Source organism: Vanellus vanellus, assembly GCF_965231255.1.
Source record: "Vanellus vanellus genome assembly, chromosome: 2".
NCBI lineage: Eukaryota > Metazoa > Chordata > Aves > Charadriiformes > Charadriidae > Vanellus > Vanellus vanellus.
The window spans coordinates 120,263,388-120,288,780 of record NC_138906.1 but is presented as its reverse complement, the minus strand read 5'-3'; the positions used below and the strand labels follow the sequence as shown (position 1 = coordinate 120,288,780).

Sequence of the window (25,393 nt, the reverse complement as noted above, 5' to 3'; positions counted from 1 at the left end):
TACATACTTAGGGAACAAACATGCTGTCAGAATCCTTAATGTATCCAACTATTCGAAGAAACAGCATCAAGCTGTTATTTGTTCGGTTGGAGTGTACTCATATTTCCAATCTGAATCTTTTGTACCTGGTGATCTTAATTATATTTTGAGCTGGAAGTAGTTTAACATTAAAAGGAATTACAGCAGATTAATCTGTAAACCTGCACAAATATCACATTCCTTTGTATGGAGGTAAGCAGGGCATAGTGTGCATAATTACACGTTGTTCTCTGTTACGTTGTGTGCATAAGGCTGAGGAGTTGGTGTTGCAGTTCCTCATGACAGCATCAATTATGGCACACTCTTGTGTCTTGCAGTGGTCAGTTACGTTAGAAAACATACGTTATTCCTCTCAGTAAGGTAATCCTCCTTATAATAAGGACAAGCAAGCAAAAAAAATCAAAACCCACAACTTGCCCTGGAAACAGGAATTAGTACACTAATTAGTGTATGAAAATACAGAGAAATCTTTTAAAGAATGTTTGCTGTAATTTTTTTTTTTTCTGAAGTGATATAGCTTGAGGTCAACCCAAAAAGGCCATTTATCTCAACCATCCGAAACCACATAAAGGTATTGTTTTACACTTTTTGCATCTGGAGAGACAAAAGAAAATCACTAAGAATTAATTGGAGGAGGTCTGTTTCTCCAGTCCCAATGCAAAAACATCATTGGAATCCAGTTGCACCAGTTTAACCTCAGTTAGAGTGGCAGGAGAGCAGAGCCTCAGGAAATAAGAATCATAGTTTTTACTGGTAAATACATCTTTTGACTCAAAGTATCAGTGCAGCCCACGTAGGAACAGTACGCCAGATGTCAGGTGGGAAAAGGAAGTTTCAGGAGAAATATAGGAGAAGAACGAGTCATTCACATGCAGTCTGAGTTGCAGAAGATGTGTCTCTTGGACTACACCAGCTATCTGCTGGGCAGTTTCCATATAAATTTCCAGATGGCAGTAAATTTCCCAGTTAGTTGATGTTGATGCATCCATTTATCTTGCATAAGCTGCTACCTCATTGCAGTGGCTCTGAAAATACTGTCGTAAATTTTGAATTTAGCACGTGTAGGTCTACCGGTAATGAAACTTCTGGCAAGTCTCAAGAATTACCTGCATTTCATGAGACTGACACGGGTGTTGCCCGTGCGACTGGCTGACATGTTCTGACAGTTCTGGTTTTATCAGTGTCCCATTGCCTCATGTCCTTTGAATTTGGAGCAGTCTGTCAAGTAGTGTTTCTTGAATGCCTCTAGTGAATGAGGATGGTCACCACAAGTGGTCACAAGGCATCTAAACAGAAGCATCCTTCTTGAAATTGAGGGTGCCATAAATAAAACAAAGATTAGTGATGAGTCACTCTAAGGGAATTCTGGGGATATGAAAAAAAAAAGCAGGACAAACAAAATTCTGGTTACTTTCAATGGCGAAGCCTTCTACTGCCCTACTGTTAGCCATCAGCGGGAAACTGAACCCCCTTTCAGTGCTGTAGGTGTTGTCAGAGCGTAATATTCTTGTGCCTTTTAAACTCCTTTATCTTTTTAAGCTGAATTCTGGAGGGACATTTTTATTTGATAGTTGCTGGTTTGGAAAAAATTTCTCTTTTTAACTTAATAGTGATCTATTAGCAGTGAGGAAGAGGGAAATAAGAGACTATTCTGTTCAGGCTAAGAAAGAAGATGTTGGTCCATGTGTTCATGTTTTTTCACTACTTTTTGTAGCTTTTCTCCTTAAAACAAAAGTCCAGTACACACCAGGACTTTGCAGGCTTCCACATGTAATGGTGCCAATGTATTTCCACCCTAATTTGCAGCATCCCTGTTATTACAGACCTTGGCCTCTTCTGAGCACAACTGCTGACTATGCCAAATTCACATAGTTTTTCTGTGATGAGGACAAGGATCATCTAGCAAATAAATGGAGAGCACAGTATTCAGTTTGCTGGTGACCTTGAATTTGATCTCTCTTCTATCCTTAACAGCCTCGTCAATCTCTGTCCTGTTTAACCCATGTCATCATTACTGGTATATCATACAGAGACTTCTGCAACTGCCTTTTCTTTAATACTGAAGTATTGAAATCACCAAAAGAGAGAACTAAGAGTGAACGAGGACAGAATTACCATAAATTCTTCTTTAGTTTTTCCCTAGCAGTGTCAGAAATGGCCACAAAGGTCTTTCCTGGACTTTCTGTTCATTTTTATATTTGTCTGAGGTAGAAGCCACAAGTTTGATTGATAATGCAATTTGCATCTCGAGGCATCACTGGAAATACAATGGCATGAAAGGCTACTCTGGCGGAGCGCACTTTTCCCCCTGGGCTGACTTTAGAAACTCATTGATGTCACTTCCTTCCTCAGTCAGCAAGTGAATTTTCACTAATTCTCAAGACCAGCTGTCCATGCTGTCAACAGAAAGTTATTAAAATTCCTTTAAAGTGAATCAAAATAGCCTAAAAACAAATGTACTGGGAAACAGGAAAGCATCAGTATTCAAAGTCCACAAACCTTTGAGCAAAATAGTGTTGATCTAACCAGAGATTTCAAACACTCTGCTTTCCTAGCAACTTGTATATAATTAGAGAATGCTAAAAACACATATGCCTTTAATCTTCTATTACCAACAATCTATTTGGTTAAAATATTAGTGACAAGAATAAATTCTATTTCTCCCAAAGATGAACTCAGTGAACAAAGGAATATATTTTGAGAAGTCTCCCCTAAATGATGAGGTGGGGGGGGGGGGGTGGTGTTAGCCAAAAAAGCATAATTTTTATATTTAGCAAATAAAAACACAACACAAGCATGCAGGAAATAATTATCATAAGAGACAATCTTGTAATATAGCCTACAGTGATTATCTTTATCTGAATTATCTATAATGCTTTCCTTGAGAAGAGGAGTATTCTCAGGGACAAGCAGAGAAGATCATTTTCCTTTAATAAACAGAGTCTTTATACTGTATTTTAACACTTAAAATATTTTCACCTCATTTTGAAAATTTGATCCTGTGCCACACACGTCAGTATGAAGAAATTCTGTTGAAATGGAGTATATTTTCAGTGCTGGCAGAGACAGCCACCCGTGCTAGGCAGAAACAGGCTCCCCTGACAGTTAATAGTGATACTGACAGGTTGTAAACAGTGTCCTATCATTATTACTTTAAAAAAAAAAAACAAAACCAAACAACCCTCCGATGGGTACGTGTAGCCTAACTGGATAGGAAAGTGTGAAATTCCTGACTTTCCCCAATACATGTGAATGGTCTCCAGTAGCAAAGAGAGGGTAATTGATACCAGCTGCCCTTTTCACAACTAGTTCACGGGAACAGTAAATGAGGCAAAATTACTGTCCCTTTTGATCTAAAAGAAAATAATAGGTCTGAGGTGTCATTGCTGCTAGGGTCTCAGACGACTGCAGAAAAGCAGTGTTCTGTGTAGGCTTTGATCATGTCTCCAGGAGCACACTGAAGGACACTGCAGAAGGCCAGAATAAGGAAGCAAGACCATAAGTCAACTTGCCACTTTCTGGCTGTTATCAGGATAGAATTTCTCCCTTGAGCCAGATGGTGCCTAACCTCAGTCTTGACACAGGCATGTAATTTTATTTTAGGGTAATGGCAGAAACTTCTCCAATGGTCAAATCCTGAGCTGGATCCTACCAGTTTCTGAAGCATGTATATGTGCAGCAGTACATCTCACAACTTAGATGCTTCGTAGCACATATTTGAAATGTGTTGTCTTCACTTTGAATGTCGTGATTCCTTGTGGAGTACCAGGTTAGCAAGACGGAGTACCTATATCAACCTTCTTTTATCACATCTTGAATAAGTGTTTCTTTTACTTTAGGTGGATTTGAAGTTTCAAGTCATTTGTACGTGTTAAATTCTATTTCTTAATTATAAGGTTTTATTTTTTTTTCTGAATTTACTGGTTTTTGTTCTGTATCTACATGACCATAGTAATTAAAATATGTAGCAACTAATTGCTTTCTTTCTCTTTCAGAGTCTGCAGAAAAATTGCAACAACAGATAATTAATCAGGTATTTTGAAACTTTCCAACTTTTTGTTACTCAATTTTTCATGTAAAAGAATTGTAGGAATTACAAAGAGGAGAATTTCGCAGAACGGGCTAATATTAACTATATATGTATGCTAAGGACCACATATCAGACAACTGCCTGGCTCTGCAGATGTGTCGAATTCACAGGAGTAGCCATCATTTTGATTTAAACCTAAGATTTGCCATTTAAGCAATTCAGTGCATCTATTTCTCAATGTATTGATGATGAGGACAAAGCCTAGAGGTAGTTTGTTAATTGGTATCAAATTTTTGTAGCACAGAATTACGCTTTTTTTTTTTAAAAAAAAAGAAGTAATATTTCTCCTGTTTGCTAGTATTCCTTTTAAAAAGTTGAAAGCTATCAATATGAAATACTTGCACAACACATGTAAGCGGTGTCTTTCAATGCTTAGGTTTTCGTTTCTGTCATGGACTTTCATTGAGGCTTCACTAAACTGTGACATTGCTTGTGCAGGTGTTTTCTGTCTTTATTACTGTATCACTTAGGAGTAATTATTTAGAAAAAAAAAAAGACTTTACATATTGCAATTTAGTATTTCAGCATCAGGAGAAGGATACAGGAACCATACTGAAAAAAAAAAAATCCCCTAAGCAGGAAGAGAGGAGGAAACCCAGGCTTCGCTTTGCTAAATTACATGCTCTTCCAGATTGAAAGGACCTGACTTATACAGAAGCGTTGTGTTGCTTCTCATTCTCAGCTTCTTGTCCTCTTACTGAATGGCGTTATCCAGATGGCATATAAATGGGTATCTGTATTGTTCAAAAGATTTATTTTGAAAAGTCACTTATAAAGCGGTCATTAAAATGTTTGTATGCCAGCAATTACCCTCCCTTAAGTAGTCTTCCTTCCAAGCTATAAATTGAGGCATTAGCATCATTATGTCACTGTTACCTGTGAGTTGATCATCTAGATGGAGGACTGACCCGCCAGGTGACCGACCACCTAAGGCAGCCTGGTTTGGGTCTAACAGCATTTCCCCTGCTGTGGCAGAGCATGGCACGGATGTCACTGTGCCACTTCCAGTGGCCTGAACTGGCACCGCCAGTTACTTACTGACCGAGTAAGCCCTTGAGTGCCTAGAAGCTTATGGGAAGCCTGGTCCTGAGACACCAAATAATAGCCAGAGTTGTTACAACCTTCCTGTTATCTTGAGTAACTGACGGGTGAACACATTTAGCCCAGATTATGGCATTACATAAGCAAAGGACTTTTTTGACGTAAATGTAGAAATGTTTTCAAACTTGATGGAAGTTCTGTGCTTTGGCTGAGAGTTTATATCCGAAAAGCAGCCTAATTAACTTTTATAAACTGAACTGCATTTGAAAATTAGCCTAAAATGTCTTGCAAAATAACTTTTGGGAGTCCGTACTGGCCAGAAGGGGGGGCGGTTGTATTTTTAAAACACAACTCGAGGCTACATTGACAGGGCTGTGGATGGCTGATTGGAGACCCAATTCTGCACATTTTCCGTGTGACAAAATCAGCTCTGCGGATGACATTGCCCTTTTCTGAGGAAGAGTATATTGCGATAAAGAGGACCTTTGTCACACTTGCAAAAGGTGGATTAGGTGCCATACTTTGTGTATCCAGTCTTGGTCTTGTCATGCCACTGCCTTGCACTGCTTGAAGTGCTCACCTGGTCTGTCTCTGCAGTTACCTTAAGAATATCTAATTTTTCAAGAAAATTGCATTGTCTTGATATATAGAGGGTGTATCTAAATAAAGCTGTAAAAAGTTGATTTGGGGACAAAAGGTAGACACTCACTTTTAAATGGATACTAGTGAAGCTAGTGATGCCCTTTTCCATGCAAACCTCCTTTGGACTTCCAAGAAATGGAAGAATGTTTCAGATTAGAAATCAATTTAATTTTCAAGTCTATAATTCAGGGCACAATTGCAGATGCACTGCGTATTTGATTTGTAGGAATATTACTTCAATAAAAAGATTTGAACTGGGGTTGAGTCTAATGGAATATCTCCCATAGAAGGATTCTGCTTATTTTCAATACTGAACTTGACATTTTAGACGCAGGATAAGATACATATCTGGCTTAAGATCCTGTAGTCCCCTTTAAGTCAGTGCAACAACACTGAGTTAAACTGGCTGCCAGAAATTTAAGTGAGGGAGAAGTGGCTCTGCAGAAGATGAATGATGTTACAACTTGACAGGGGCAGGGGCTCAAAGGGTCAAAGAACAGGAAATGTCAGATTGAGAGGTGAGTGAAACCGAGAGGGGGTGGAGAAACGATACAGCTCCTGTCCTGGTGATCTCCTGCTAGGTAAACCCATCACTGTCTGTGGGGATTTAGGACCTCTTACATCTTGAAGACCACTGTTGCTTCTGTGTGGTTCTTAGCTCTTTCTGAACCCTGAGCAAAGTTTGGTGAAATATGACATAGATGAAACAGTAAGGTAGTATCTGCTTCCAGAAACCTTCGACTACAGTTAACACCTTCACTGGCTCTTGTTCCCTCTCATCACAAGGCATTTGCTGGTTTTCCTGGAGCACCTTTGCAGTCATTTATGTATTTAGGTATGTGCGTTCATTTAACAGCAGCCGTCATCTACCACTCTGCCTGAGCAGAGACATCCAGAAATGGTGTGCACTCTGCTTTTCAATACCTGTTTTGAAGTACCTTAGCTACTTCAGGGTAAATCCTGGCACCGATGTACAGCCTGATTAGCTGTAGCATGTTAACTACTGCTAAGGGAAATGCAAGGAAACAAGAACAAAACTTGTGCTTCTAACTGTGTAAGAGTCTTGGCTAAAAAAACACATTACAGACCGCCAATCAAAATGTGTCTGAAGGCAATCCTTTATGTTTCATCCTTACCGCTCAGATTTGTCTGTGTTGTGGTCTTAATGTATGCTCCTACATGTGGTTTTTCCTCTCGGAAGCTGTGAAGGACTAACAAGAATATGCGTACTTGCATTTAGAAGCTGAAGTTGTTTGCGCAGTCAGAATTCTGGGTTAAAATCCCAGCTGTGTTTGAGCTCAGACTTGAGCCTGTCCCTTTGGCAGTGAAGCTGCAGGTTGGGTCAGGAGGCTGGTGAGAGTGCTCCGCTATACCCGTCCCACTGTTTTGTCCCTGAGGAGCAATTTCCTCAAAGCAGACTCTTGCAGTGGGATAGCCGTCTCTTAGTCTTTTAACGTCTCTGTCAGGGAGCATTTCCTTTTCTGCACATGGGGTTGGGGAAGAAGGGACTGTGATGAAGCAATGTACTTTCTAGAGCTCGGCTTGGACTGGGGATAACTGCAGCCTTGATATACTGTCAGTATGTATGCACCTTCTGCCAAAGTAAAGAGGTGAAAGAAAACTCAAACCTCTGTTAAATGACAATGTAAGTTTGTTGCACAGACCGTGTTGGGGGATGACTTATGACCTGAAGGATGCTTCAGGTACACACATGGTGTAATAAACCTATATTAATTTGAGCAAAAACTTCACAGTTCAGTCCAAACTCCTTGGTTTTCCTTGTGCACTGCTGTAGTTTACATCCGTACTGTCCTCTATCCCTTTCATCCTCTCACATGACCTAGCTAGGAAAAGTTCAGTCCACCAGCTTCCAAGTGCTGCTACTTTGAGGTTATCTAATAGGTATGTCCCTTGCTCCTATTTTCCCAGTTCGGGGTCATATTCCTCAGTGTTATTTACTTTGTTCCCCCAAAATTAGGAGTTTGAAAATCTTCAAGAGAGCTAATGCATTTAGACCACTAAACAAGCTGAACTATTATTTCACTTTCGTGTGCTTCATAGAATCACATAATGGTTGAGGTTGGAAGATCATCTAGTCTAACACCCTTACTCAAAGCAGGGTCAGATAACAGCAGGTTTCCCAGGGTCACGTCCAGCTGGAAGACAGTGCCAAAAGCCTTACTAAATTTGAGATAAACAACATCCAGTGCTCTCCCTTCACCCACGTCTATCAGATTGGTCAGGCATGATTTCCCCTTGATAAATCTATGCAGCACGAAGTCCAGCTGGAGGCCAGTCACCAGTGGAGTACCCCAGGGGTCACAGCTGAATAAAATACTGTTTAACTTCTTCATTAGATACCAGGATGATGGGACGGGCTGTACCCTCAGCAATTTGTCAGAGGATACAAAACTGGGAGGAGTAGTTGAGACATCGGATGGGTGTGTCACCATTCAGAGGAACCTCAGCAGGGTGGAGAAATGGACAAACAGGAACCTCATGAAGTTCAGCAAAGTGAAATGGACCTGGGGAGGAATAATCCCCTGCTCTGTCATACTCCCAGGAATTGAGGTGAAGCTGACCAGCCAGTAGTTTCCCCGATGCTCATAACTAGCTATCCTTGAAGGCAGGAGTGACATGTGTTTTCTTCCAGTCCTCAGGAACCTTTCCCCACCACCATGACCTTTCAAAGATAATCAAGAATGGGCTCACAATGACATTCTCCAGCTCCCTCAGCACTCATGGGTGCATTCCATCAGGTCCTATGGAGTTGTTTATGTCCACCTTGCTTAAATATTCCCTAACCTGTTACTTGTCCACCAGGGGAGGTCTTCCTTGCTCCAGACTTTCCCCTATGTCTCAGGAGCATGGGATTGCTGCAGGCCAGTCTTACTTGTGAAGACTAAGGCATGTAAGGTGTCAAGTATCTCAGCCTTTTCCATGTCATCTGTCACCAGGTGCTTACCCCATTTCAGCAGTGGGTCCACATTTTCCCTAGTCTTCCTTTTGCTGTGGATAGACCCGTGGAAGCCTTTTTTGTAGCCTTTCACATCCCTCTCAGGTGGGTTTTGGCTTTCCTAACCCCGTTCCTGCATGATCAGACAGTGTCTCCACATTCCCCCCAGTCACCTATCCCAGGTTCCCCCTCTGGTATGCTTCCTTTTCATTTTTAATTTTTTTCAGAAGCTCCTTTTTCACAAATGCAGATCCCTGCTACCTTTGCTTGATTTCCTTTTCATGGCGATGAACCATTCTTGAGTTGGGAGGAGGTGATCCGTGAACTTCACCCCCATCCTGGACCCCTCTCCTCTCCAGGATAACACCATGAGTTTCCTCTAAGCAGGTTCCTGAACACCCTAAAGTCTCCTCTCCTGAAGCCCAGGGTTGTGATCCTGCTTTTTGCCTTGTTCCTTCTTTTCAGGATCCTGAACTCTGCCTTCCGATGGCAACTGCCATCACCCTGACCTTCACATCTCCAACCAGTCCTTCCATGTTTCTAAGTGTGAGGTCCACCAGCCAACCTCTCATTGTTGGCTCTTTGATCACTTTCATTAGGAATTTGGTGTCAATTCACTCCCCAAACCTGGATTGCTTATGTCGTGCTCTGCTGCTCCTCCAGCAGATATTGAGGTGGTTAATTTACTCTACAAAGACCAGTCTGTGAATATGAGGCTTCTTCCAGCTGTCTGCAGAAGACCTCATCTACTGCTTCTTCCTGATCAGGGGCTCTGTCACAGGCACCCACCACAGTGTTAGTCACGTTGGTCTGCCCTCTAGTCGTGACCCACAAGCTCTCCACTGACTCTCATCTGTCCAAAGGCAGAGCTCCATGTGTCCCCACTGCTCTCTGACTGAAAGGGTGACTCCATACCTTGCTGTCCCAGCCTGCCCTTCTTGAAGAGCCTGTATCCATCCATGGCAGCTCTCCAGTCCTGTGAGCTATCCATCTGCGTCTCTCTGATCTGATCCCCGTGAGACTGCACACAGACCTCTAATTCCTCCTGTTTGTTCCCTGTCCGGCCTGCAATAGTGTACAGGCACTGTGGAGGGGCACCCAGCCATGCTGGTTTCCCAGAGAAGGTATGAGAGCTTCCCCCATCATACTGTCCTGTAGGTACTTACTTGTTTACATACACATGCTTGAAGTGGGCACCTTCCTGCTCCCCCAGTGCATTTTGTTTACCAGTATGCATTTTTAAAAAAATTATTTACCATGTGGTATCTGATCAGACAGGAAAATCAGACAGGAAAAATTGTTCATGTTTGCCCTACACACAGCATTTTCTTTCTTCCAGGCTGATCAGGGCTGCTCCTGATACCATCCTCTACCCCCTTCAAGTTCAGATAACCTAACAATTCTTCACTGATTAAATAATATATAGCACCGAGAAGGTGAATCTCGGAAAAATGCAGGAGGAAGTATTATTCAAATAAGAACAGCAGACAGTTTTATATGAGAACCTTTCCAGTATCCTTTTGGAGGAAATCATTTCTCAGGTTGTATAGACAGGAACATACATCAGCGTGTGAAGATGAAAATATCTTCAGTTTTATGAAGAATGATTCTTCTTGTGAAAAACAAAACAAGCAGTAGAGTATGCAACTGACTAAGAAGAGCGGATGTTCAACAGAAGTATTGAAAGAAATGGTGTGAGGTTTGAGCAATGAAAGGCAGTACGGGCTGGGAAGTTGGGTTGCAATACTGTTTCTCAGATTTATGAGTGTCCCTTCTCGCTCTGTAAAATGGCAAGGGTTTTTTACCGGTGTTAATCAGAAATTAGGAATCACAATATTCACATGGGGTAGGCAATTATTATCTTTCCTTGTTTTGCAGGCATGGAAAAATGAAGTGTGAAGGTCAAGGGACTTGCTCAAAGTTACAAAACCAAACACTGTGGTTCTGGCCAGTGCACCTACCCTTAACCACAGTGCCGTTCTTTCTCGTTATTCCTCTGCTTCAAGGAGGGATGGTGCTTGAGCTAGTTAGTGTTTGGGTGGAACACCGGTTGTCTGTGGCACTGCTTGCAGATTAGTGCATACCAAGTGGATAGCTATACAAAAAAACTCCTAGAGAATAAACTAGGGTATTTTATTTTACTTATGATAAACATGAGTTAGCCCCCGTTAGTGAAAATAGGGTACGCTGCCTTTCAGTCAGCGTGAGGAGGGAGTGTGCGGTGGATAATCCCCTTTGTAAATTCACTGCCTATTTTGTCCCACAGTAATTTATGTATGCAATCAATTCTCAAGTGTTAATATTTTTATGTCAGATTAAACACATGAATTTGTTTAAAAGTGTATGAATGTAGGCAAACACAGATTTGAGATATTTGCCAACCTAGAGTACATTATACATTTCTGTTTATTTTTTATTTACCAATAAAGTCATCTAATTTGAATTAAATGCTAATTGTGATTGAGGGGAAAATGCTTTGAGACCTCTAGAGATCTTACTGACTCTTCCAAAGCAATCTGGGGGAAATTGAATTCTTCATGCCTGAATATACATTAATATTCTTCAGCTGAAGGTAGTTTCATTTGAAACTTTTCTTACCATTTCTAAAAGAGCAAAATGTCTCATTTATGCTGGAAGATAAGTGTGTTTACCTGCAGATGAGATAAAAATGGATTCTGTTTGCCAGCAAGAAATCCCTGTGGGTCCTACCACAGCCATTAATGTGAGAAATACTGCCATGTATGCAGGAGCGCAGCGTTACGTTGCAGGCCTCTCTTCTCAAAGGGGATGGTGGGTTTTGTGGGGAAGGAGGACAGTTGTTTATCATCTGCATTTTTACATCTCGCTGGTTGTAAATGCCCTGGGTGCCCTAGGGAGACCTGTCCAGTCACGCTGCCAGGCCATCTCCTCTCAGTCTTCCTGCAGTAATGTTTGAAGCCCAAGGTGATTTTAGCCGACTTTGGTACAGTCAAAAGAGAAGAGCTCAGCGATGTGCAGGCTGGTCAGAGGGGAAATTTTGTCCTCATTGGGGAAAAGGCAATTGGTGGTAGCCCAGCTCCATATCCATTTCAGGAGAGGGCAGAGGGATGGCCAGCAAGCACAAATGCAGGTGATGAGCCAGCACGTTGCCCACTGCTGCCAGTTAGGTACGGGCAGGAACTGGAAATACTGGACAGGAAGAGATGGGATGGGGAAACGTGATTGAAACCCCTCCAGAACTAGGCTATCATTTGTGTCACCACTTGGAAGAACATTCTGTTGAACAGTTTGTTTGTAGCTTGACATTTGCAGCTGAAGTAATTCCTTTAAAGTAATTGAAGAAAGGGTTTGGTACCTGACTCCAAACCTTTTGGGCTTAGAATCACATTGTTTCCCTGTATAACACATGCTATTTTCATCATTCTTTTTCCAAATATCTTAATGGGCATCCAAGCTCCACATTTGCCTACTCAGAACAGACATCTAAGCAACTATTTAAGTAGCTATATCTTCATTGTAGTTCGGAGGGGGCAGGTTTGGCAGGAAACCAAAGTGGCTAAAGTCAACTCAAGTCCAGATCTGTGACAACATCTGCTTATTCATCACCTCCCAGTGGAGGCAGCTGAGCCTCGTAGGCTTGTTCCTCTGCAGGTACAGGTGAGCCCCAGGGTTGGCAGGACTGATCCAACCCAGGAACTTCTTATCTCAGTGTGGTGGAAACCCAGAAATGGACCACATGAGGTACAGGTATGCCGGGCGGTCTTCTTAACGTGGTGTTGGGATACCTGTGAAAATTAAGTCAATGATTCCCTGAGACAGGGAAGTCCAGGTTCATTTTATTCCTCTGCCCAAGCAGATTCAAGCCTACAACTTCTGCTACCTGTAAGACCCATGTTATATCCCTCCTGTATATAAAAATGAACTAGAGAAGGGGGGGCGGCGGGGCTCATATGATGTCTGATGGTTGCAGCACTCCCTGAAAGAGCGGAGCCAGGATTTCAGTCCCAGCATGAAGGGTTAGTTAACCTCCAGAGTTAATGCCCAGCAGTTAGATCGCCCTCCCAGGAAATATGTCTGCTCATGCAGATGGGGCAATGGGGACTGGATCTCCCCTGTGCAGGGTGGGTGTTCATCAGCACGTGCCGAGGCACGGTACCTAATACCTCTGGAAAAAAGACATTGGCGTCTAGCCTCAGGCATCAGCCCTTGTCTTTAGAGAGGAAAATAGATGTTGTTTAAAATATGAAATGTGCTCTAAAATGCCTGCCTGGCTTGAGTTGTGAAGATGCAAGAGGCATTATTTATTTTCTTCTTCATACAATGACTGTATATGAATTACCACGCACTTGGAAGTAACAATTTTGAGAACTGCATTTGTCAACAGAGGGAACTGTTTAGGGTATTTGACTTGCTTCTGTGCTTTAAGCTATGAAAAAGTAGGCACGTTAACATTATTTAATGAACTCAAATAAGAAGCCAATATGTAATATACAGAGATTACCTGAAAGTGTCATCTTCATATTTAAACTCCCTGTACACATATAGTAAACCTACCAGTCAGTGGAACCTAAGAGTCTTTTTCTAATATTATTCTTCATAAAATGAGTATCGTGTGCTCAGTTTGAGTCCATTTTGAATTTCAGGTTGCTTAAGCTGCTTTGCTATGACATTGTTCTGTACAGAAGTGAGTGCTGATGAAGATTTATGGCCACTGACTGCAGTGGCTGACTTAGGTTTTATTAACAGAGTGTATGCAGAAGAGGACTGAGCTCAGAATTAAAAGCTGTTTGAACATGCTGGTTTACCTGTACTCAAAACGAGTGTGACTGCAGAGGACGGAGGTTGGGCTAAATATAGCCAAGAGTTAAGTGGGCCATGATCTGAAAGTAGCCTTTTATTAACAGTGTATCTTAGCTACACATCTAGAGACAAGCACTCCGTGCAAACTGGATGCAGGCTCTGTCCGAACACAAGCCGTGTGGGCTGCAATGTCGCTGTGCTTATTTACAAGTCTGTAAGTTACACTGCAAAGAACCAGCCCCATGAAACTGTTGTGAGAAAGCCAGAGAAGCAGCATCAGCTTTGCCCTGTCCAGAAGCCAATTTATCACTACCATCGATCGGCCTTGACAGTGCTTTCTTTATTAGTAGTAAGGGGGTGGGGTGCTTGCTTTTATTTTCAGTGCTTGGTTGCAGTTGCCTTGGTGAATCTTTACTCTGTCATGCAAACTTAAATGTTACTTAGTTTCTGATAACAATAGCATCTTTAGGGGTACTTTCCTATTAGCCATACTTTGATCTTTCTTATCCTTCCCATTCTGAGCATGTTTTGGAGAAACCAAATATTTTGACTGTAAAGGCAGAAACAGGAGAGAGTTAATTCCAGATTTGAACAAGAATTGGCAAGTAAAATTAGAGATTAGTTTCCTTCATCCAAGTTGCTGACCATATGAATCAGCTTGTGGAAGCGGCTCGTGCAGTCTGTCTTGCCTCATTAGCGTGGGTGACTTTGTGCTTTCTGTAGATGAAGGCGGGGGGCAGGGAGGGGAGGGAGCCCTGTGTACAGCCAGCAGGCATGTGTCTGTGAGGGTTCCTCCTGTCCCCTTACTAAATGGGGACAGGACTGTTACTATAATCCTGATAATGTTACTGTTTGTCTTACCCCATTGGGCCTCTCCACTTTCCCCATTGCCTGTGGGCCTGGGTTGTTCTCCAAAACCAGCTCTGGATTGATGCTTTTCTTTCAAATTTTTCCACGCCAGCTCATCCCCTGACACGTGGCCACACCACATTAAAAAAAAAAAAAAACAACAAACCTCTTTCCCTCTGCCCTTTCCTTCTTCACTGGCTTTGTCTGTGCCCTTGCACAGACTCCGAGTCACCCTGCCGTGAGATGCCGAGCTTTCTGCTAACAGATTCAAGGGGCAAAAGTCACTGATTCACAAAGCTGTGTTTTGAAAACCAGCATTTTAAATGACTGGTATCTGTTGATTAAAATTTACCTGCAGTATTTTTTTTTTCTTACTATCACCAGTTATTCTTATTTGTGTCTGTCTCGATGTTCACAAGTACCTTGCTTGAACCTGACTGTATTTCAGCTACAAACTATAAAGTTTGCCTCTTAGTGTCTGCAGGAAGCTCTAAGCACCTCATATACTCAGGGTTTTTTTTGTCTTTTTTCCCCCAACTCATTTAGTAATCTTAGAGATGCTTGGTACAAGCACATGTGGTTTAGGAATACATATCTCATAGGAAAATGTGGTGTCTGTGTGGTGTCTGTTATAGTAAGGTCTTGCCTGTCAGGGCTGATGGCTCCACATACAAAGTATTCCTAGATCTTAATTCAGAGGCAAGATAAGCTTGCTGCTATTTTGTGTTCTTTTGAGAACTTCAGGGGCAGGGGCAGAAAAACTATGAAAGTTCAAAGGACAGTTGTTTCATTCTTCCTCTTCCATAATGGAATTGTGTATGAGCCACAAGGTATCTCTGACAGAAGTACCTCTGGTAAACTTGCAGTGTTCACAAGGAATATATATGTCAACTTCGGCTTGTGAGGAATGTAGCGGTGGTGATTTGCTCTGAATAAATTAGATAAGCCAAAAATTCGTGACTCCACTGGGAGGTGAGAAGTTAGTGGTGCCTGTCTCTGGAGTAGCTGTTTCAAGCACAAGTGATGAATCAAGAGGTTTATCTCCACTGCACAGAAGATGAAGCACCTCATCAACAAACTTTTCCTGTCACTTGTGGCTAGCCTGGATAGTCTCTCCATTGGGAGCTCCTGTAGGGATTTGTTTAGCTCACCAACATTACACTACGCAGCTGCTACGATATTTCCACGTTAGCCCAGGTAGCATCGCAGCAGAGGAGTCTGGCCGTTCCGAATTTCACTTTGCAAACAGTCTTCTAGCACAGAAAAGTTAAAGATAATCCCTACTTTTGGCAGGTTTAAGAAAACTTGCACATACATGTGTAAGTATAGTTCTACGCGTTTTTACAGTTAAAGAGAGGTAGAAATAGCTCCAGGCTTCACTGGCTCGCTGAAGGTAGGAGTCATGCAAACTTTTCCTCATATTTCAACTACGTATCAATTCTGAACCATCTGCCACAATCATGAACCTCTATTGAAGAAATCCTTCTAACTGAGCCCAGTTATGTGGAAAACTTGATATTTTAAGCAAGTGAGGTTTAGGCTGAAACCATATATTACTTTTTCAAAGACTCACATGTACCTACAATCCAAGGAAGAGGATGTTTCTTTTATGGCCCTCCAGTATTCAAGCTGCCTTCATCTAAATACCCAAATTAAGAAACCGATTTCCATATGTTCCCTGATCAATAAGGAATCAGAGAGTGAATCAGAAAGTGATTCTTGCCTCAGAACAGCCTTTCTCTGTCTGTTTTCTACAGAGAGATCCTAGGGAACAAGTAAGGTCCTGAAATTACGTGGCCATTATAATACAATCCCCACATAGGAAGCAACATAAAGAAATAGATTTATACAGTGAAATAAATCATAAAATCATTTAGGTTGGAAAAGACCTTTCATAGAATCATAGAATAGTATGGATTGGAAGGGACCTTTAAAGGTCATCTAGTCCAACCTCCCCTGCAATGAGCAGGGACATCTGCAACTAGCTCAGGTTGCTCAGAGCCCCATCCAACCTGACCTGGAATGTTTCCAGTGATGAGGCACCTACCACCTCTCTGGGCAACCTGTGCCAGTGTTTTGCCACCCTCATTGTAAAAATTTCTTCCTTATATCTAGCCTGAATTTACCCTCTTTTATTTTAAATCCATTACCCCTTGTCTTATCGCAACAGGGCCTGCTAAAAGACTTGTCCCCATCTTTCTTATAAGCTCCCTTTAAGTATTGGTAGGCTGCAGTAAGGTCTCCCTGGAGCCTTCTCTTCTCCAGGCTGACCACTCCCAACTCTCTCAGCCTGTCCTCATAGGAGAGACGCTCCAGCCCTCTGATCATCTTCGTGGCCCTCCTCTGGACCCGCTCCAATAGGTCCACGTCTTTCCTGTGCTGAGGGCTCCAGACCTGGACACAGTACTCCAGATGGGGTCTCACAAGAGTGGAGTAGAGGGGCAGAATCACCTCCCTCAACCTCATCAAGTCCAATCACTAGCCTAGCACTGCCAAGTCCATAAACCATGTCCCTAAGCACCACATCCACACGTCCTAATTTAAATACCTCCAGGAATGGTGACCCAACCACTTCCCTGGGCAGCCTGTTCCAATGCTTGACAACCCTTTCTGTGAAGAACTTTTTCCTAATATCTAAACCTCTCCTTGGAAACTGCAAGTTGAGGCAGTTTCCTCTTGTCCTATCACTTGTTACTTGGGAGAAGAGGGCAACCCCCACCTCGCTACAGCGTCCTTTCAGGAAGTTGTAGAGAGCAATAGGGTCTCCCCTTAGCCTCCTTTTCTCCAGGCTAAACAGCCCGAGTTCCCTTAGCTGGCGCCCGTAAGACTTGTGCTCTAGATCCTTCACCAGCTTCATTGCCCTTCTCTGAACACACTCTAGTACCTCAATGTCTTTTTTGTAGAGACTTGCCCAAAACTGAATACAGTGTTTGAGGTGCTGCCTCACCAGTGCCGAGTACAGGGGGACGATCCCTTGTCCTGCTGGCTACACTATTCTTGATACAGACCAGGATGCTGTTGGCCTTCTTGGCCACCCGGGCACGCTGCTGGCTCACATTCAGCCAGCATTGACCAGCACACCCAGGTCCTTATCCGCTGGGCAGCTTTCCAGCCACTCTTCCCCAAGCCTGTAGCGCTGCATGGGGTTGTTGTGACCCAAGTGCAGGACCCAGCACTTGGCCTTGTTGAACCTCATACCATTGGCCTCAGCCCATCTATCCAGCCTGCCCAGTTCCCTCCGTAGAGCCTTCCTACCCTCAAGCAGATCATTCCAGCCCAGCTTGGTGTCGTCTGCAAACTTACTGAGGATGCACTCGATCCCCTCATCCAGATCATTGACAGAGATATTAAAGTATCCAGTGCTCTCAATTCATGCTGAACTTTGGCACTGCCTGAGCAGGTCTAGTACCAAAGGTCTGGAATGTAAGCAAAGATACAGTATACTCCTTTGAGCATCTATTTCAAACTCCTGTTGTCTCATCACTGGGGGTACTTTGCTGCTTCTCATGGGTAAGTTTCTGTGAGTATGTACTGCAGAACCTGTCTGGGTTGATCAGAAAACACAAATGCTCTGTCCTTCTAAATAATTGTCTTTCGTAAGTTTCATCTGGAAAAAAAAGTATTTCAACCTGCTCTTGTCTTAAGGAATGAAGTTTTTATCATCTTTGAGTACCCATGTGTTTGCAGAGCACCCATATTAGCCGTTTAGTATAATAGGGCTGAGAGGGTCCTCAGGGCACTCAAACCTACAACAGTCAAGTGCGAGCCACGGTAAAAAGCAGAGCACAGTTGGCTCCCAGGTGATTCATGCAGTTGCTCCTAAGAAGCATCTTAGAGGACTATTGCAGGAAGTGTGTTTTAGGGCAGAAGACATATGAGCTAGATGTTGAGAACCAAACCATACGTTAAAAATACTTAGAATGTAGTTATCGCACAGCACAGAAAAGCACGATAAAACAGAGTATTTCTTTCTTCTACTATTCTTTGTCCTTTGTTTTCTATTGGGCTCGCTTAATTTTATTATTCTTGTTAGTAAAAATGAATATCCAGCAGTAAAGCATTTAGGAAACACAGCACTGTCTGCACTGCAGGCCATTAAATCTTTGTAAATCAGCCCAGGAATATCATCCTTTCCAATACATCATTATCTTTTTGCATGATGGGTTGCTCTAATTGCAGACTGTCTAGATGAGAATCCCACCTGTGCATTGTAAAACCACCACAAAGCGCAATTGGATGAGTCTTAACCGTTCCTGGCAGTAGTCAATCTCCTCTACCCCAGTGGTTTGTGAAGGTATTAAAGGAAAGGACAGCATCAATGTGTGTAAAAGAAGGTATTGTCTACTTATTTTTACAGTGAGGAGAAATCCTTTTGTGGATGGGGAGGAGCAGGGAATCTCCAGCAATAAAACTGTCAAAACCAGTCCATGAATCCATTAATGACTCAATGCCTTTTGTTTCAGCAGCTTCACTGAGTTGCCTGCCGGTAGCCAAACACCACACTAACACTCTGTTAAATTCCTTTTTTCCTTGTATTTAAACTAATTTTTAAGTCTGTCATCACTTCCTGCCTAGCTAAAGGGAGACAGAGACGATGTGCATACTCTTCTAAATTGGACTCATGGTCATTTCTTAACTTCCTTTCAAATGCATTTATGCAAACGGAGAACAAGGCACTCTGCATGATCGCTGGCAAGGGTGCAACACATCACTGGATTTTAATTCTCAGATGAAATTTACACAACCTACTGCGTAGGTTGTCAGCACGTCTCAAGGACAGCCTTGTGTTTATCCAAGGTGACCGTGGAGTTCATCTCCCATGCCAGGCAGCTGCTTCCCAAACTTAGCAACTCTTTGGAAAGCCATGAATGGCCACCCATGCACTTGGACACTTGCCTCAAAGAGTTTGGTAACGACTGTTTGCATGGGAAGATCTAGGTCCAGAGTTAGTGACTGATATAGGATTACCTGCATGCTGCCTGTTGTTGGTGTATGTTCAGGCATTTTCCAAAATAAGGGTGCTCAGCAGCTTGTGGGGTGGACTGTTAGCAAAGTAGATATAATGGAAGAGTTTTTTTTTTTTTTAAAAAATGCTTATTGCTTTTGCAAGTTTCTTCTTTTCCTGTTCCCGCTGCGAAAAAAAAATCAACACAACATGAAGATGTTCAGATCTTTAAGGTGTCATAAAATGGGCATTGAAAAGTCACCAGCACCAAGAGGAAGCCAAAGAAGGCACCTCACTTCATGTAAGCCTCATGTCATGAAATATTAAAATCCTTTTAGAGTGTGTGGCTTTCAGCTCTCATGCATGTAACAGTGGTAGCAGCTAAATATGCCAGACTGTCAGATAGTTTTGCTTAAGAAATATGGCACTGTCTATTCAACAATTTCTGTTAGTTGCCCAAGAAAACTTTCTAGTTAAACATTTCTTGTCAAAAGTAAAGCTTGATTCATCCCTTTGTCATTACTAGCTATTAACCTAGTTACTCCTGGCAAGTGTATGGGAAGGTTTGATATCTTTTTTTTGAGTTGGAAAGCTTCCATGGCAATGTAAAAGCCATTTACGCCTTTGAACATTATCACTATCCATTATCATTCTTAGACAGAGGAAGGTACAGCCAGCATTTACTGCAAGCACGCTATCCCTCGTGGAGCTTATAATAACATTTATTAGCCAATACTGTTGTATTCACTATGGGATATGTGTCTCAATGAGAAGGGGAAGTGGAGAGGGGAAGCAACTAATAGTATTTTACATATTTAGATAAATTTTTTGTCCTCAGAACTTCCCATGTCATTGTTTTTCCCCTAGGTTTTTTTTTTTTTTTTCCTTCTGTTTGGGGCTTTTTTTGCCTGATAGATTCTTTCTTCTTGCTTGGAGGGAGCCCCTTTCAAGTGACTCCCACTGTGCATATGTTGTTCCTTTAGGGTGTTACCTGAGATTTCTCTGAATAGTTCTGCCCATCCTTCTCTGAAGTCTTTAATCCCATGAAAAATCCTTCAGTAGTGGTTCCTACAGCTGCATTCAGTTTCTGAGACTGAAATGCAATCCTCTTCTGGCATCTCCTTGGGTTATTCCCTGGGGTTGGTCCTGGATTCCAGGCGGACTGTTTGAAATGGAACAAAACTAAGACCACACACCTTTCAGTCTGTCCTTTTCCCTCCTGGCCTGGTGGAACCGTGGTGTCTTCCATTAGTTCAGGATGGCAGGCTGAATTCAGAAGACTGAACTTTCCTCTGAAGCGTAGGGCTCATTTTGGTGGCTTTAGTTCGAAATTCAGATGGTTTAAATGTCTTTGCACTGAAATATTTCCTGAAATAGACTGCTAAACTCAGATTACATACCGTAGGAAGTCATGAGGTGCTGCTGCCCTCTCTTGAATTTTCTCTGCATTGGGGAACACCGGTACAGTCACATATCACTGGAGAGTGTCTTCTAAATTAGAAAATTCCCCAGAGCCACACCGATGAGTTTACAATCTTTGGTTACTTTAGCACTGTAGTATAACTTTATTCTTACTTCTGCTGAGCCTGGTATTGTGTGGTTGATTTCTTTGTATCCTGTATTTTTCATTTTCAAGTTTTTAAGTTCCAGGTTTTCCTTTTAAGATCAAAGCATTTAATCTATTTGTAAGTCTGTGGTTCTGCAGTAAGTCACCATTCACTGTGAGGCTGAAATTCCCATTAGGCTCATAGTCATCCCCTGTTTTACTACTAGTACTACCTTCTGTTATTACACGCTAACTATGCTCCTGAATTCTTTCTGTCCTGGGGCAGAAAGGATAAACCTCTAGGCACATATGTTTAATTTGTTTTAAAGAATGAAATATTAGACAGCAGAATTAAAAAACCAAACGATATTAGAAAAACTGACCGCATCAAACTGAAAGAATTCAAGTATCATTTTGCATTTCTAAAAACACCAACATGCCCTCTCTCACAGACGTACAAGTCCTGCATGGCTCTGTTCTTTTATTTGCTTTCACCGATAAAAAAATAATTTTACTTAGTTCAGTGAAAACAAAGACCGGATCGTCAGTGGTTTGCAGCTATACAGAATAGCCTGATCCCCTGGTTTTGTTTTTGTCATTGGAAATTATTACACTGCAAGATAGGCTAACTTTTCTTGGAACTGCTTGTTTTTTGCGTAGGTTTTATTTCAAACGTGAATTCAAATTGTGTTCCATGCATTAACATTTCTTACATTATTCCTCTGAATTTTTAACAGCCTTATTTGAGTCGGCCTATGAACTTTCCCATCCCCCCAAATCCACACTTATGGTCTGCCAGTCCACAAATCAACTTTCCAGTAAATGTTTAATCAGTTTATGGCAGAGGAGTCTTTTTATGTAGGTTTCCAAAAAAGTCAGACTTAGGAAAGCAATCAGACAGTCTATGCATGTGTGTCCATCTAACCATTTGGCCGTCTGGTGTTTGCAACAGGATATTTAAAAACCTGTTGACCAGCATCCCGCCTCTCCAGAAGTGTAACGCAGCAGGCTTGCCTACTGAGAGAAGAAAAAATCTACAAGCCGTAGTAGACATATGTGAATCCACTTGGGAATGAGAGAGCAGAAATACCCAAACTGCAAGAAACTCTTCAGTCAACTTGCATGATACAAGACTCTGAAGAATTTGATGGCAAAACACAGATCCAAGCTTTGCCTTTTCTGCAGCTTGTGGATTGCACGGTGGCTGGGGACGTTAAAAGAGATGTTTGGGAGGAAAGTCTCATTTTTTCACATTCTTTGCAGGGTCACTAGTTGATGTTTAGTTAGTTGATGTCATTAATGTTGATGTTTAAATAAGTCAGATGGAATAGGCTCTAAAAGCACCTATTTTGCCTTACCAGTTGTGAAAGCAGCTAGCTCAGGTGCAGGCATCTGTGTTGCAGTCCGAAGCATCCCACTTCCATGATCTATCTGTAAGGGGACAGGAGTAGGACCTTTTTGGAGGGAGGATTTCATCTGTCACTAGACCCCACTCAAACCCGCTGATGTCAGCTATTTAGGAGCCCTAGGTTCATCCCCAACCGCCACTGGGGGACAAGGCCTGCTCCAAGTGGCAGCAGATCCAGCAGCTCTCATCTTCCCTCTGTGAACCTCTTCTGATTTCTTAAAAGGTGTGGCTTAAGCTATTTATTTCGGTAGGAAGACCTACTGTGCACTAACAGGTAAGCTTCAGAAGCATGCATTTCAGTCATTAGCCCAGCTTGTTGCTAAATTAGATGTATCGATCAAGTGGTTCAGAAGAGACTTTGTAGTACTAAATGCGGCTTGGTCGTGAGCACGCACCGCCATCCTTGCTGCTCTTGCAATGTGAATGGGCTGGGCTGGGCTGTCACTGGGTTCTAAGCTCTGCTTCTTTCCATGTTTGCAGGATTTCACGTTCCCACCTCCAGGGACGCCAAGGAGAGCCGCGTGGAGCGGGAGTGCTCCTCCTGGCCTCGGTAAGCACAAGGTGGCCGTCTCGGGCAGCAGGAACTGGCAGGGCAAGGCTGACCCTTTCGGTGGGGTGGCTGCATCCTTGGTAAGCCAACTGTCTGACCAGCAGAAGATGAGTGAGTCACCTCTCAGCCGGTTCGGAGGGGTGTATTTACCTCCTGCGCTGCACCCTTTAAACAAGACGTTAGTCAGGGATGGCAAGTGGAAGGATGTGGATAGCACCCAGGAAAAGCGGAGGTCCTTCCTGCATGACTTCTGTAAGAAATACAACAGCAGAAAGCAGCTGCGAACCCACCTCGTGCACCTGGTGTCAAGAATTTACGTGGAGGACCGGCACAAGGTCCTGTACTGCGAAGTGCCGAAAGCAGGCTGCTCCAATTGGAAAAGGGTCCTTATGGTGCTCAATGGACTCGCCACTTCAGCACACAACATTTCCCATGATGATGTGCACTATGGAAAGCATCTAAGGAAACTGGACAGTTTTGACCTAAAAGGGATATACACACGTTTGAACACCTACACCAAGGCTGTATTTGTACGTGATCCTATGGAAAGACTGGTATCTGCCTTCAGGGATAAGTTTGAACATCCAAACAGCTATTATCATCCAGTATTTGGCAAGGCAATAATTAAGAAGTATAGACATAACGCGAATGAAGAGGCATTGAAAACAGGATCGGGGGTGAAGTTCAAGGAGTTTATCCAATATTTGCTAGATTCCCATCGCCCAGTAGGAATGGACATTCATTGGGAGCAAGTCAGTAAGCTCTGCTATCCCTGCCTCATCAACTATGACTTTATAGGAAAGTTTGAAACCCTAGAAGAAGATGCCAATTACTTTTTGCAGCTGGTAGGTGCTCCAGCTGAGCTGAAGTTTCCTAAATTCAAAGACAGACATTCCTCCGATGAGAGAACAAGTGCAGAAGTAGTGAGGCAATACTTAAAGGAATTGTCTAATGAGGAGAGACAGCTGACCTACGACTTCTATTACTTGGATTACTTAATGTTCAATTATACATCACCAATTGTATAGCACCAGAGTAGCTTCAGGCTTCTATTAGATATTTATCATTTTGGGATTCAAACCAACTACTTTGATATTAGCCCTGAAAGGAAACAAAGTTACTGCTAAGTGGAGTTGTCTTGACTTAGTGGGGGTTTTTATAAGCTAGAGTGACATCAATTGACATTAAATTATAGGAGAATGCACCAAAAAAGACCTGTAAACAGCATAAATTGCAATAAAATGCCTGGAAAAGCTGCTTTTACCATTATGGATTATACTGTGGAAGTGGTAGCACAGCCAGCTGTTGCATTAGCTTACCTAATGTTCTTTTAATGGTTTAAGAAAAAAGCATTCAGCGTAGCATGATTCTTTTTTGGCGTGTCTGCTTCAGAAATTGGTTTTGAAACTATTTTTGAATGTATTTTTTACTTTCTGATCACTTATTAATAAAGAAGCATTGGCTAATTTTCTAAAATGTTTGCAGCGTTCTCAGTTGCAAGGCTTGGTTGTTTGATTGCCATTAGAATGTAGCTGGTTTTAGACTTGATGATTGTTTTTTATTGAAGGATGCTCTTGAATACAAATGCATAAAACTGTGAATAACACAGCAGCTCAACTGTAGAGCAGGGTAAGTTTGGGTGGGCCTGCGATCTGAAGTCATGGTCCACTACCCCATTTTGATTGATGCATTAGAGTTGACAAACACGACCCTCCTCTCAGAGAATTGCCGCATACATTAAAATTAACACTTTAATTTACAGTGAAGTCAAACACATAATGTATACTGTGGTCCAAATATTCAAGATAGTCTTCATCTTTAGTGGTAGGGCAAAGTCTTAGGGTGTCCCTAGGTCTGGGACATTATAAGGTCTATACTGAGAAGCAACTTCATTGCAACCTCTGTAACCATTCTTGGTCTACCAATGTCCAATCATCAGTCCAGCTCCCAGCAATTTGTTGCACAGAAGGTGTGTATGCCCATTGCCTCCCAAACCCCTGGACTGGTTTTGTCCCCAGAGCTTCCTGAAAACACCTGTGTTTTGCTGTCCTTCCTGCCTTGTCAGCATCCAGCAAACCCCAGGAATGGGGTGGATGCTGCAGGGTTATGTGGTGGGATAGGTATTGGTGATTTGTCCTAGAGGGGGTTGTGTCCAGAGTCCCACAGTCCTGGTTATAAAAGTGCTCTTCCTCTTCTCTCTCCTCCCTCAAGTGCTGTCTGACCAATGCATGTGGTCGTTCCTCCAACCTGCAGTTGCACGTGGCATTGTAGGATGGGTGAGCAGGGTGTCCCAGGAGGAGGAGAAATCCCTGCAGAATGGATAGGGAGAAATCCCTATGCCCTTCTGAAATAAAGATGACACCTGTTCTTTGCTTCCTGAAGTGGTTTGGGGCATCTTGCTCCAGTGGCTTGATATAGCAAGTTCTAGAATAAGGAAACAGCCTGTCGGGAAAATGATGCAAACTATTCGTCCTTTTCTTCTGTTCCCAACCACTGCTCACAACTAGTGCTATTGCTGTCCTGTCCCACATCTCGGACAAACATACAG

General features: G+C 42.5%; 1 protein-coding gene across 1 annotated transcript in view; it reads left to right on the top strand.

Annotated features, from left to right (window-relative positions):
* Nucleotides 1–23,873, top strand: part of CHST9 (carbohydrate sulfotransferase 9) — a gene marked incomplete at its 3' end in the record, with an annotated part of 88,202 nt that extends 64,329 nt beyond the window's left edge. The window contains exons 2-3 of the mRNA XM_082479137.1: nt 4,035–4,072; nt 22,776–23,873. Coding sequence (XP_082335263.1) covers nt 4,035–4,072; nt 22,776–23,873 — 1,136 coding nt within the window. The remainder of the gene's footprint in view (nt 1–4,034; nt 4,073–22,775) is intronic.
* Between the last annotated feature and the right edge of the window lie 1,520 nt (nt 23,874–25,393).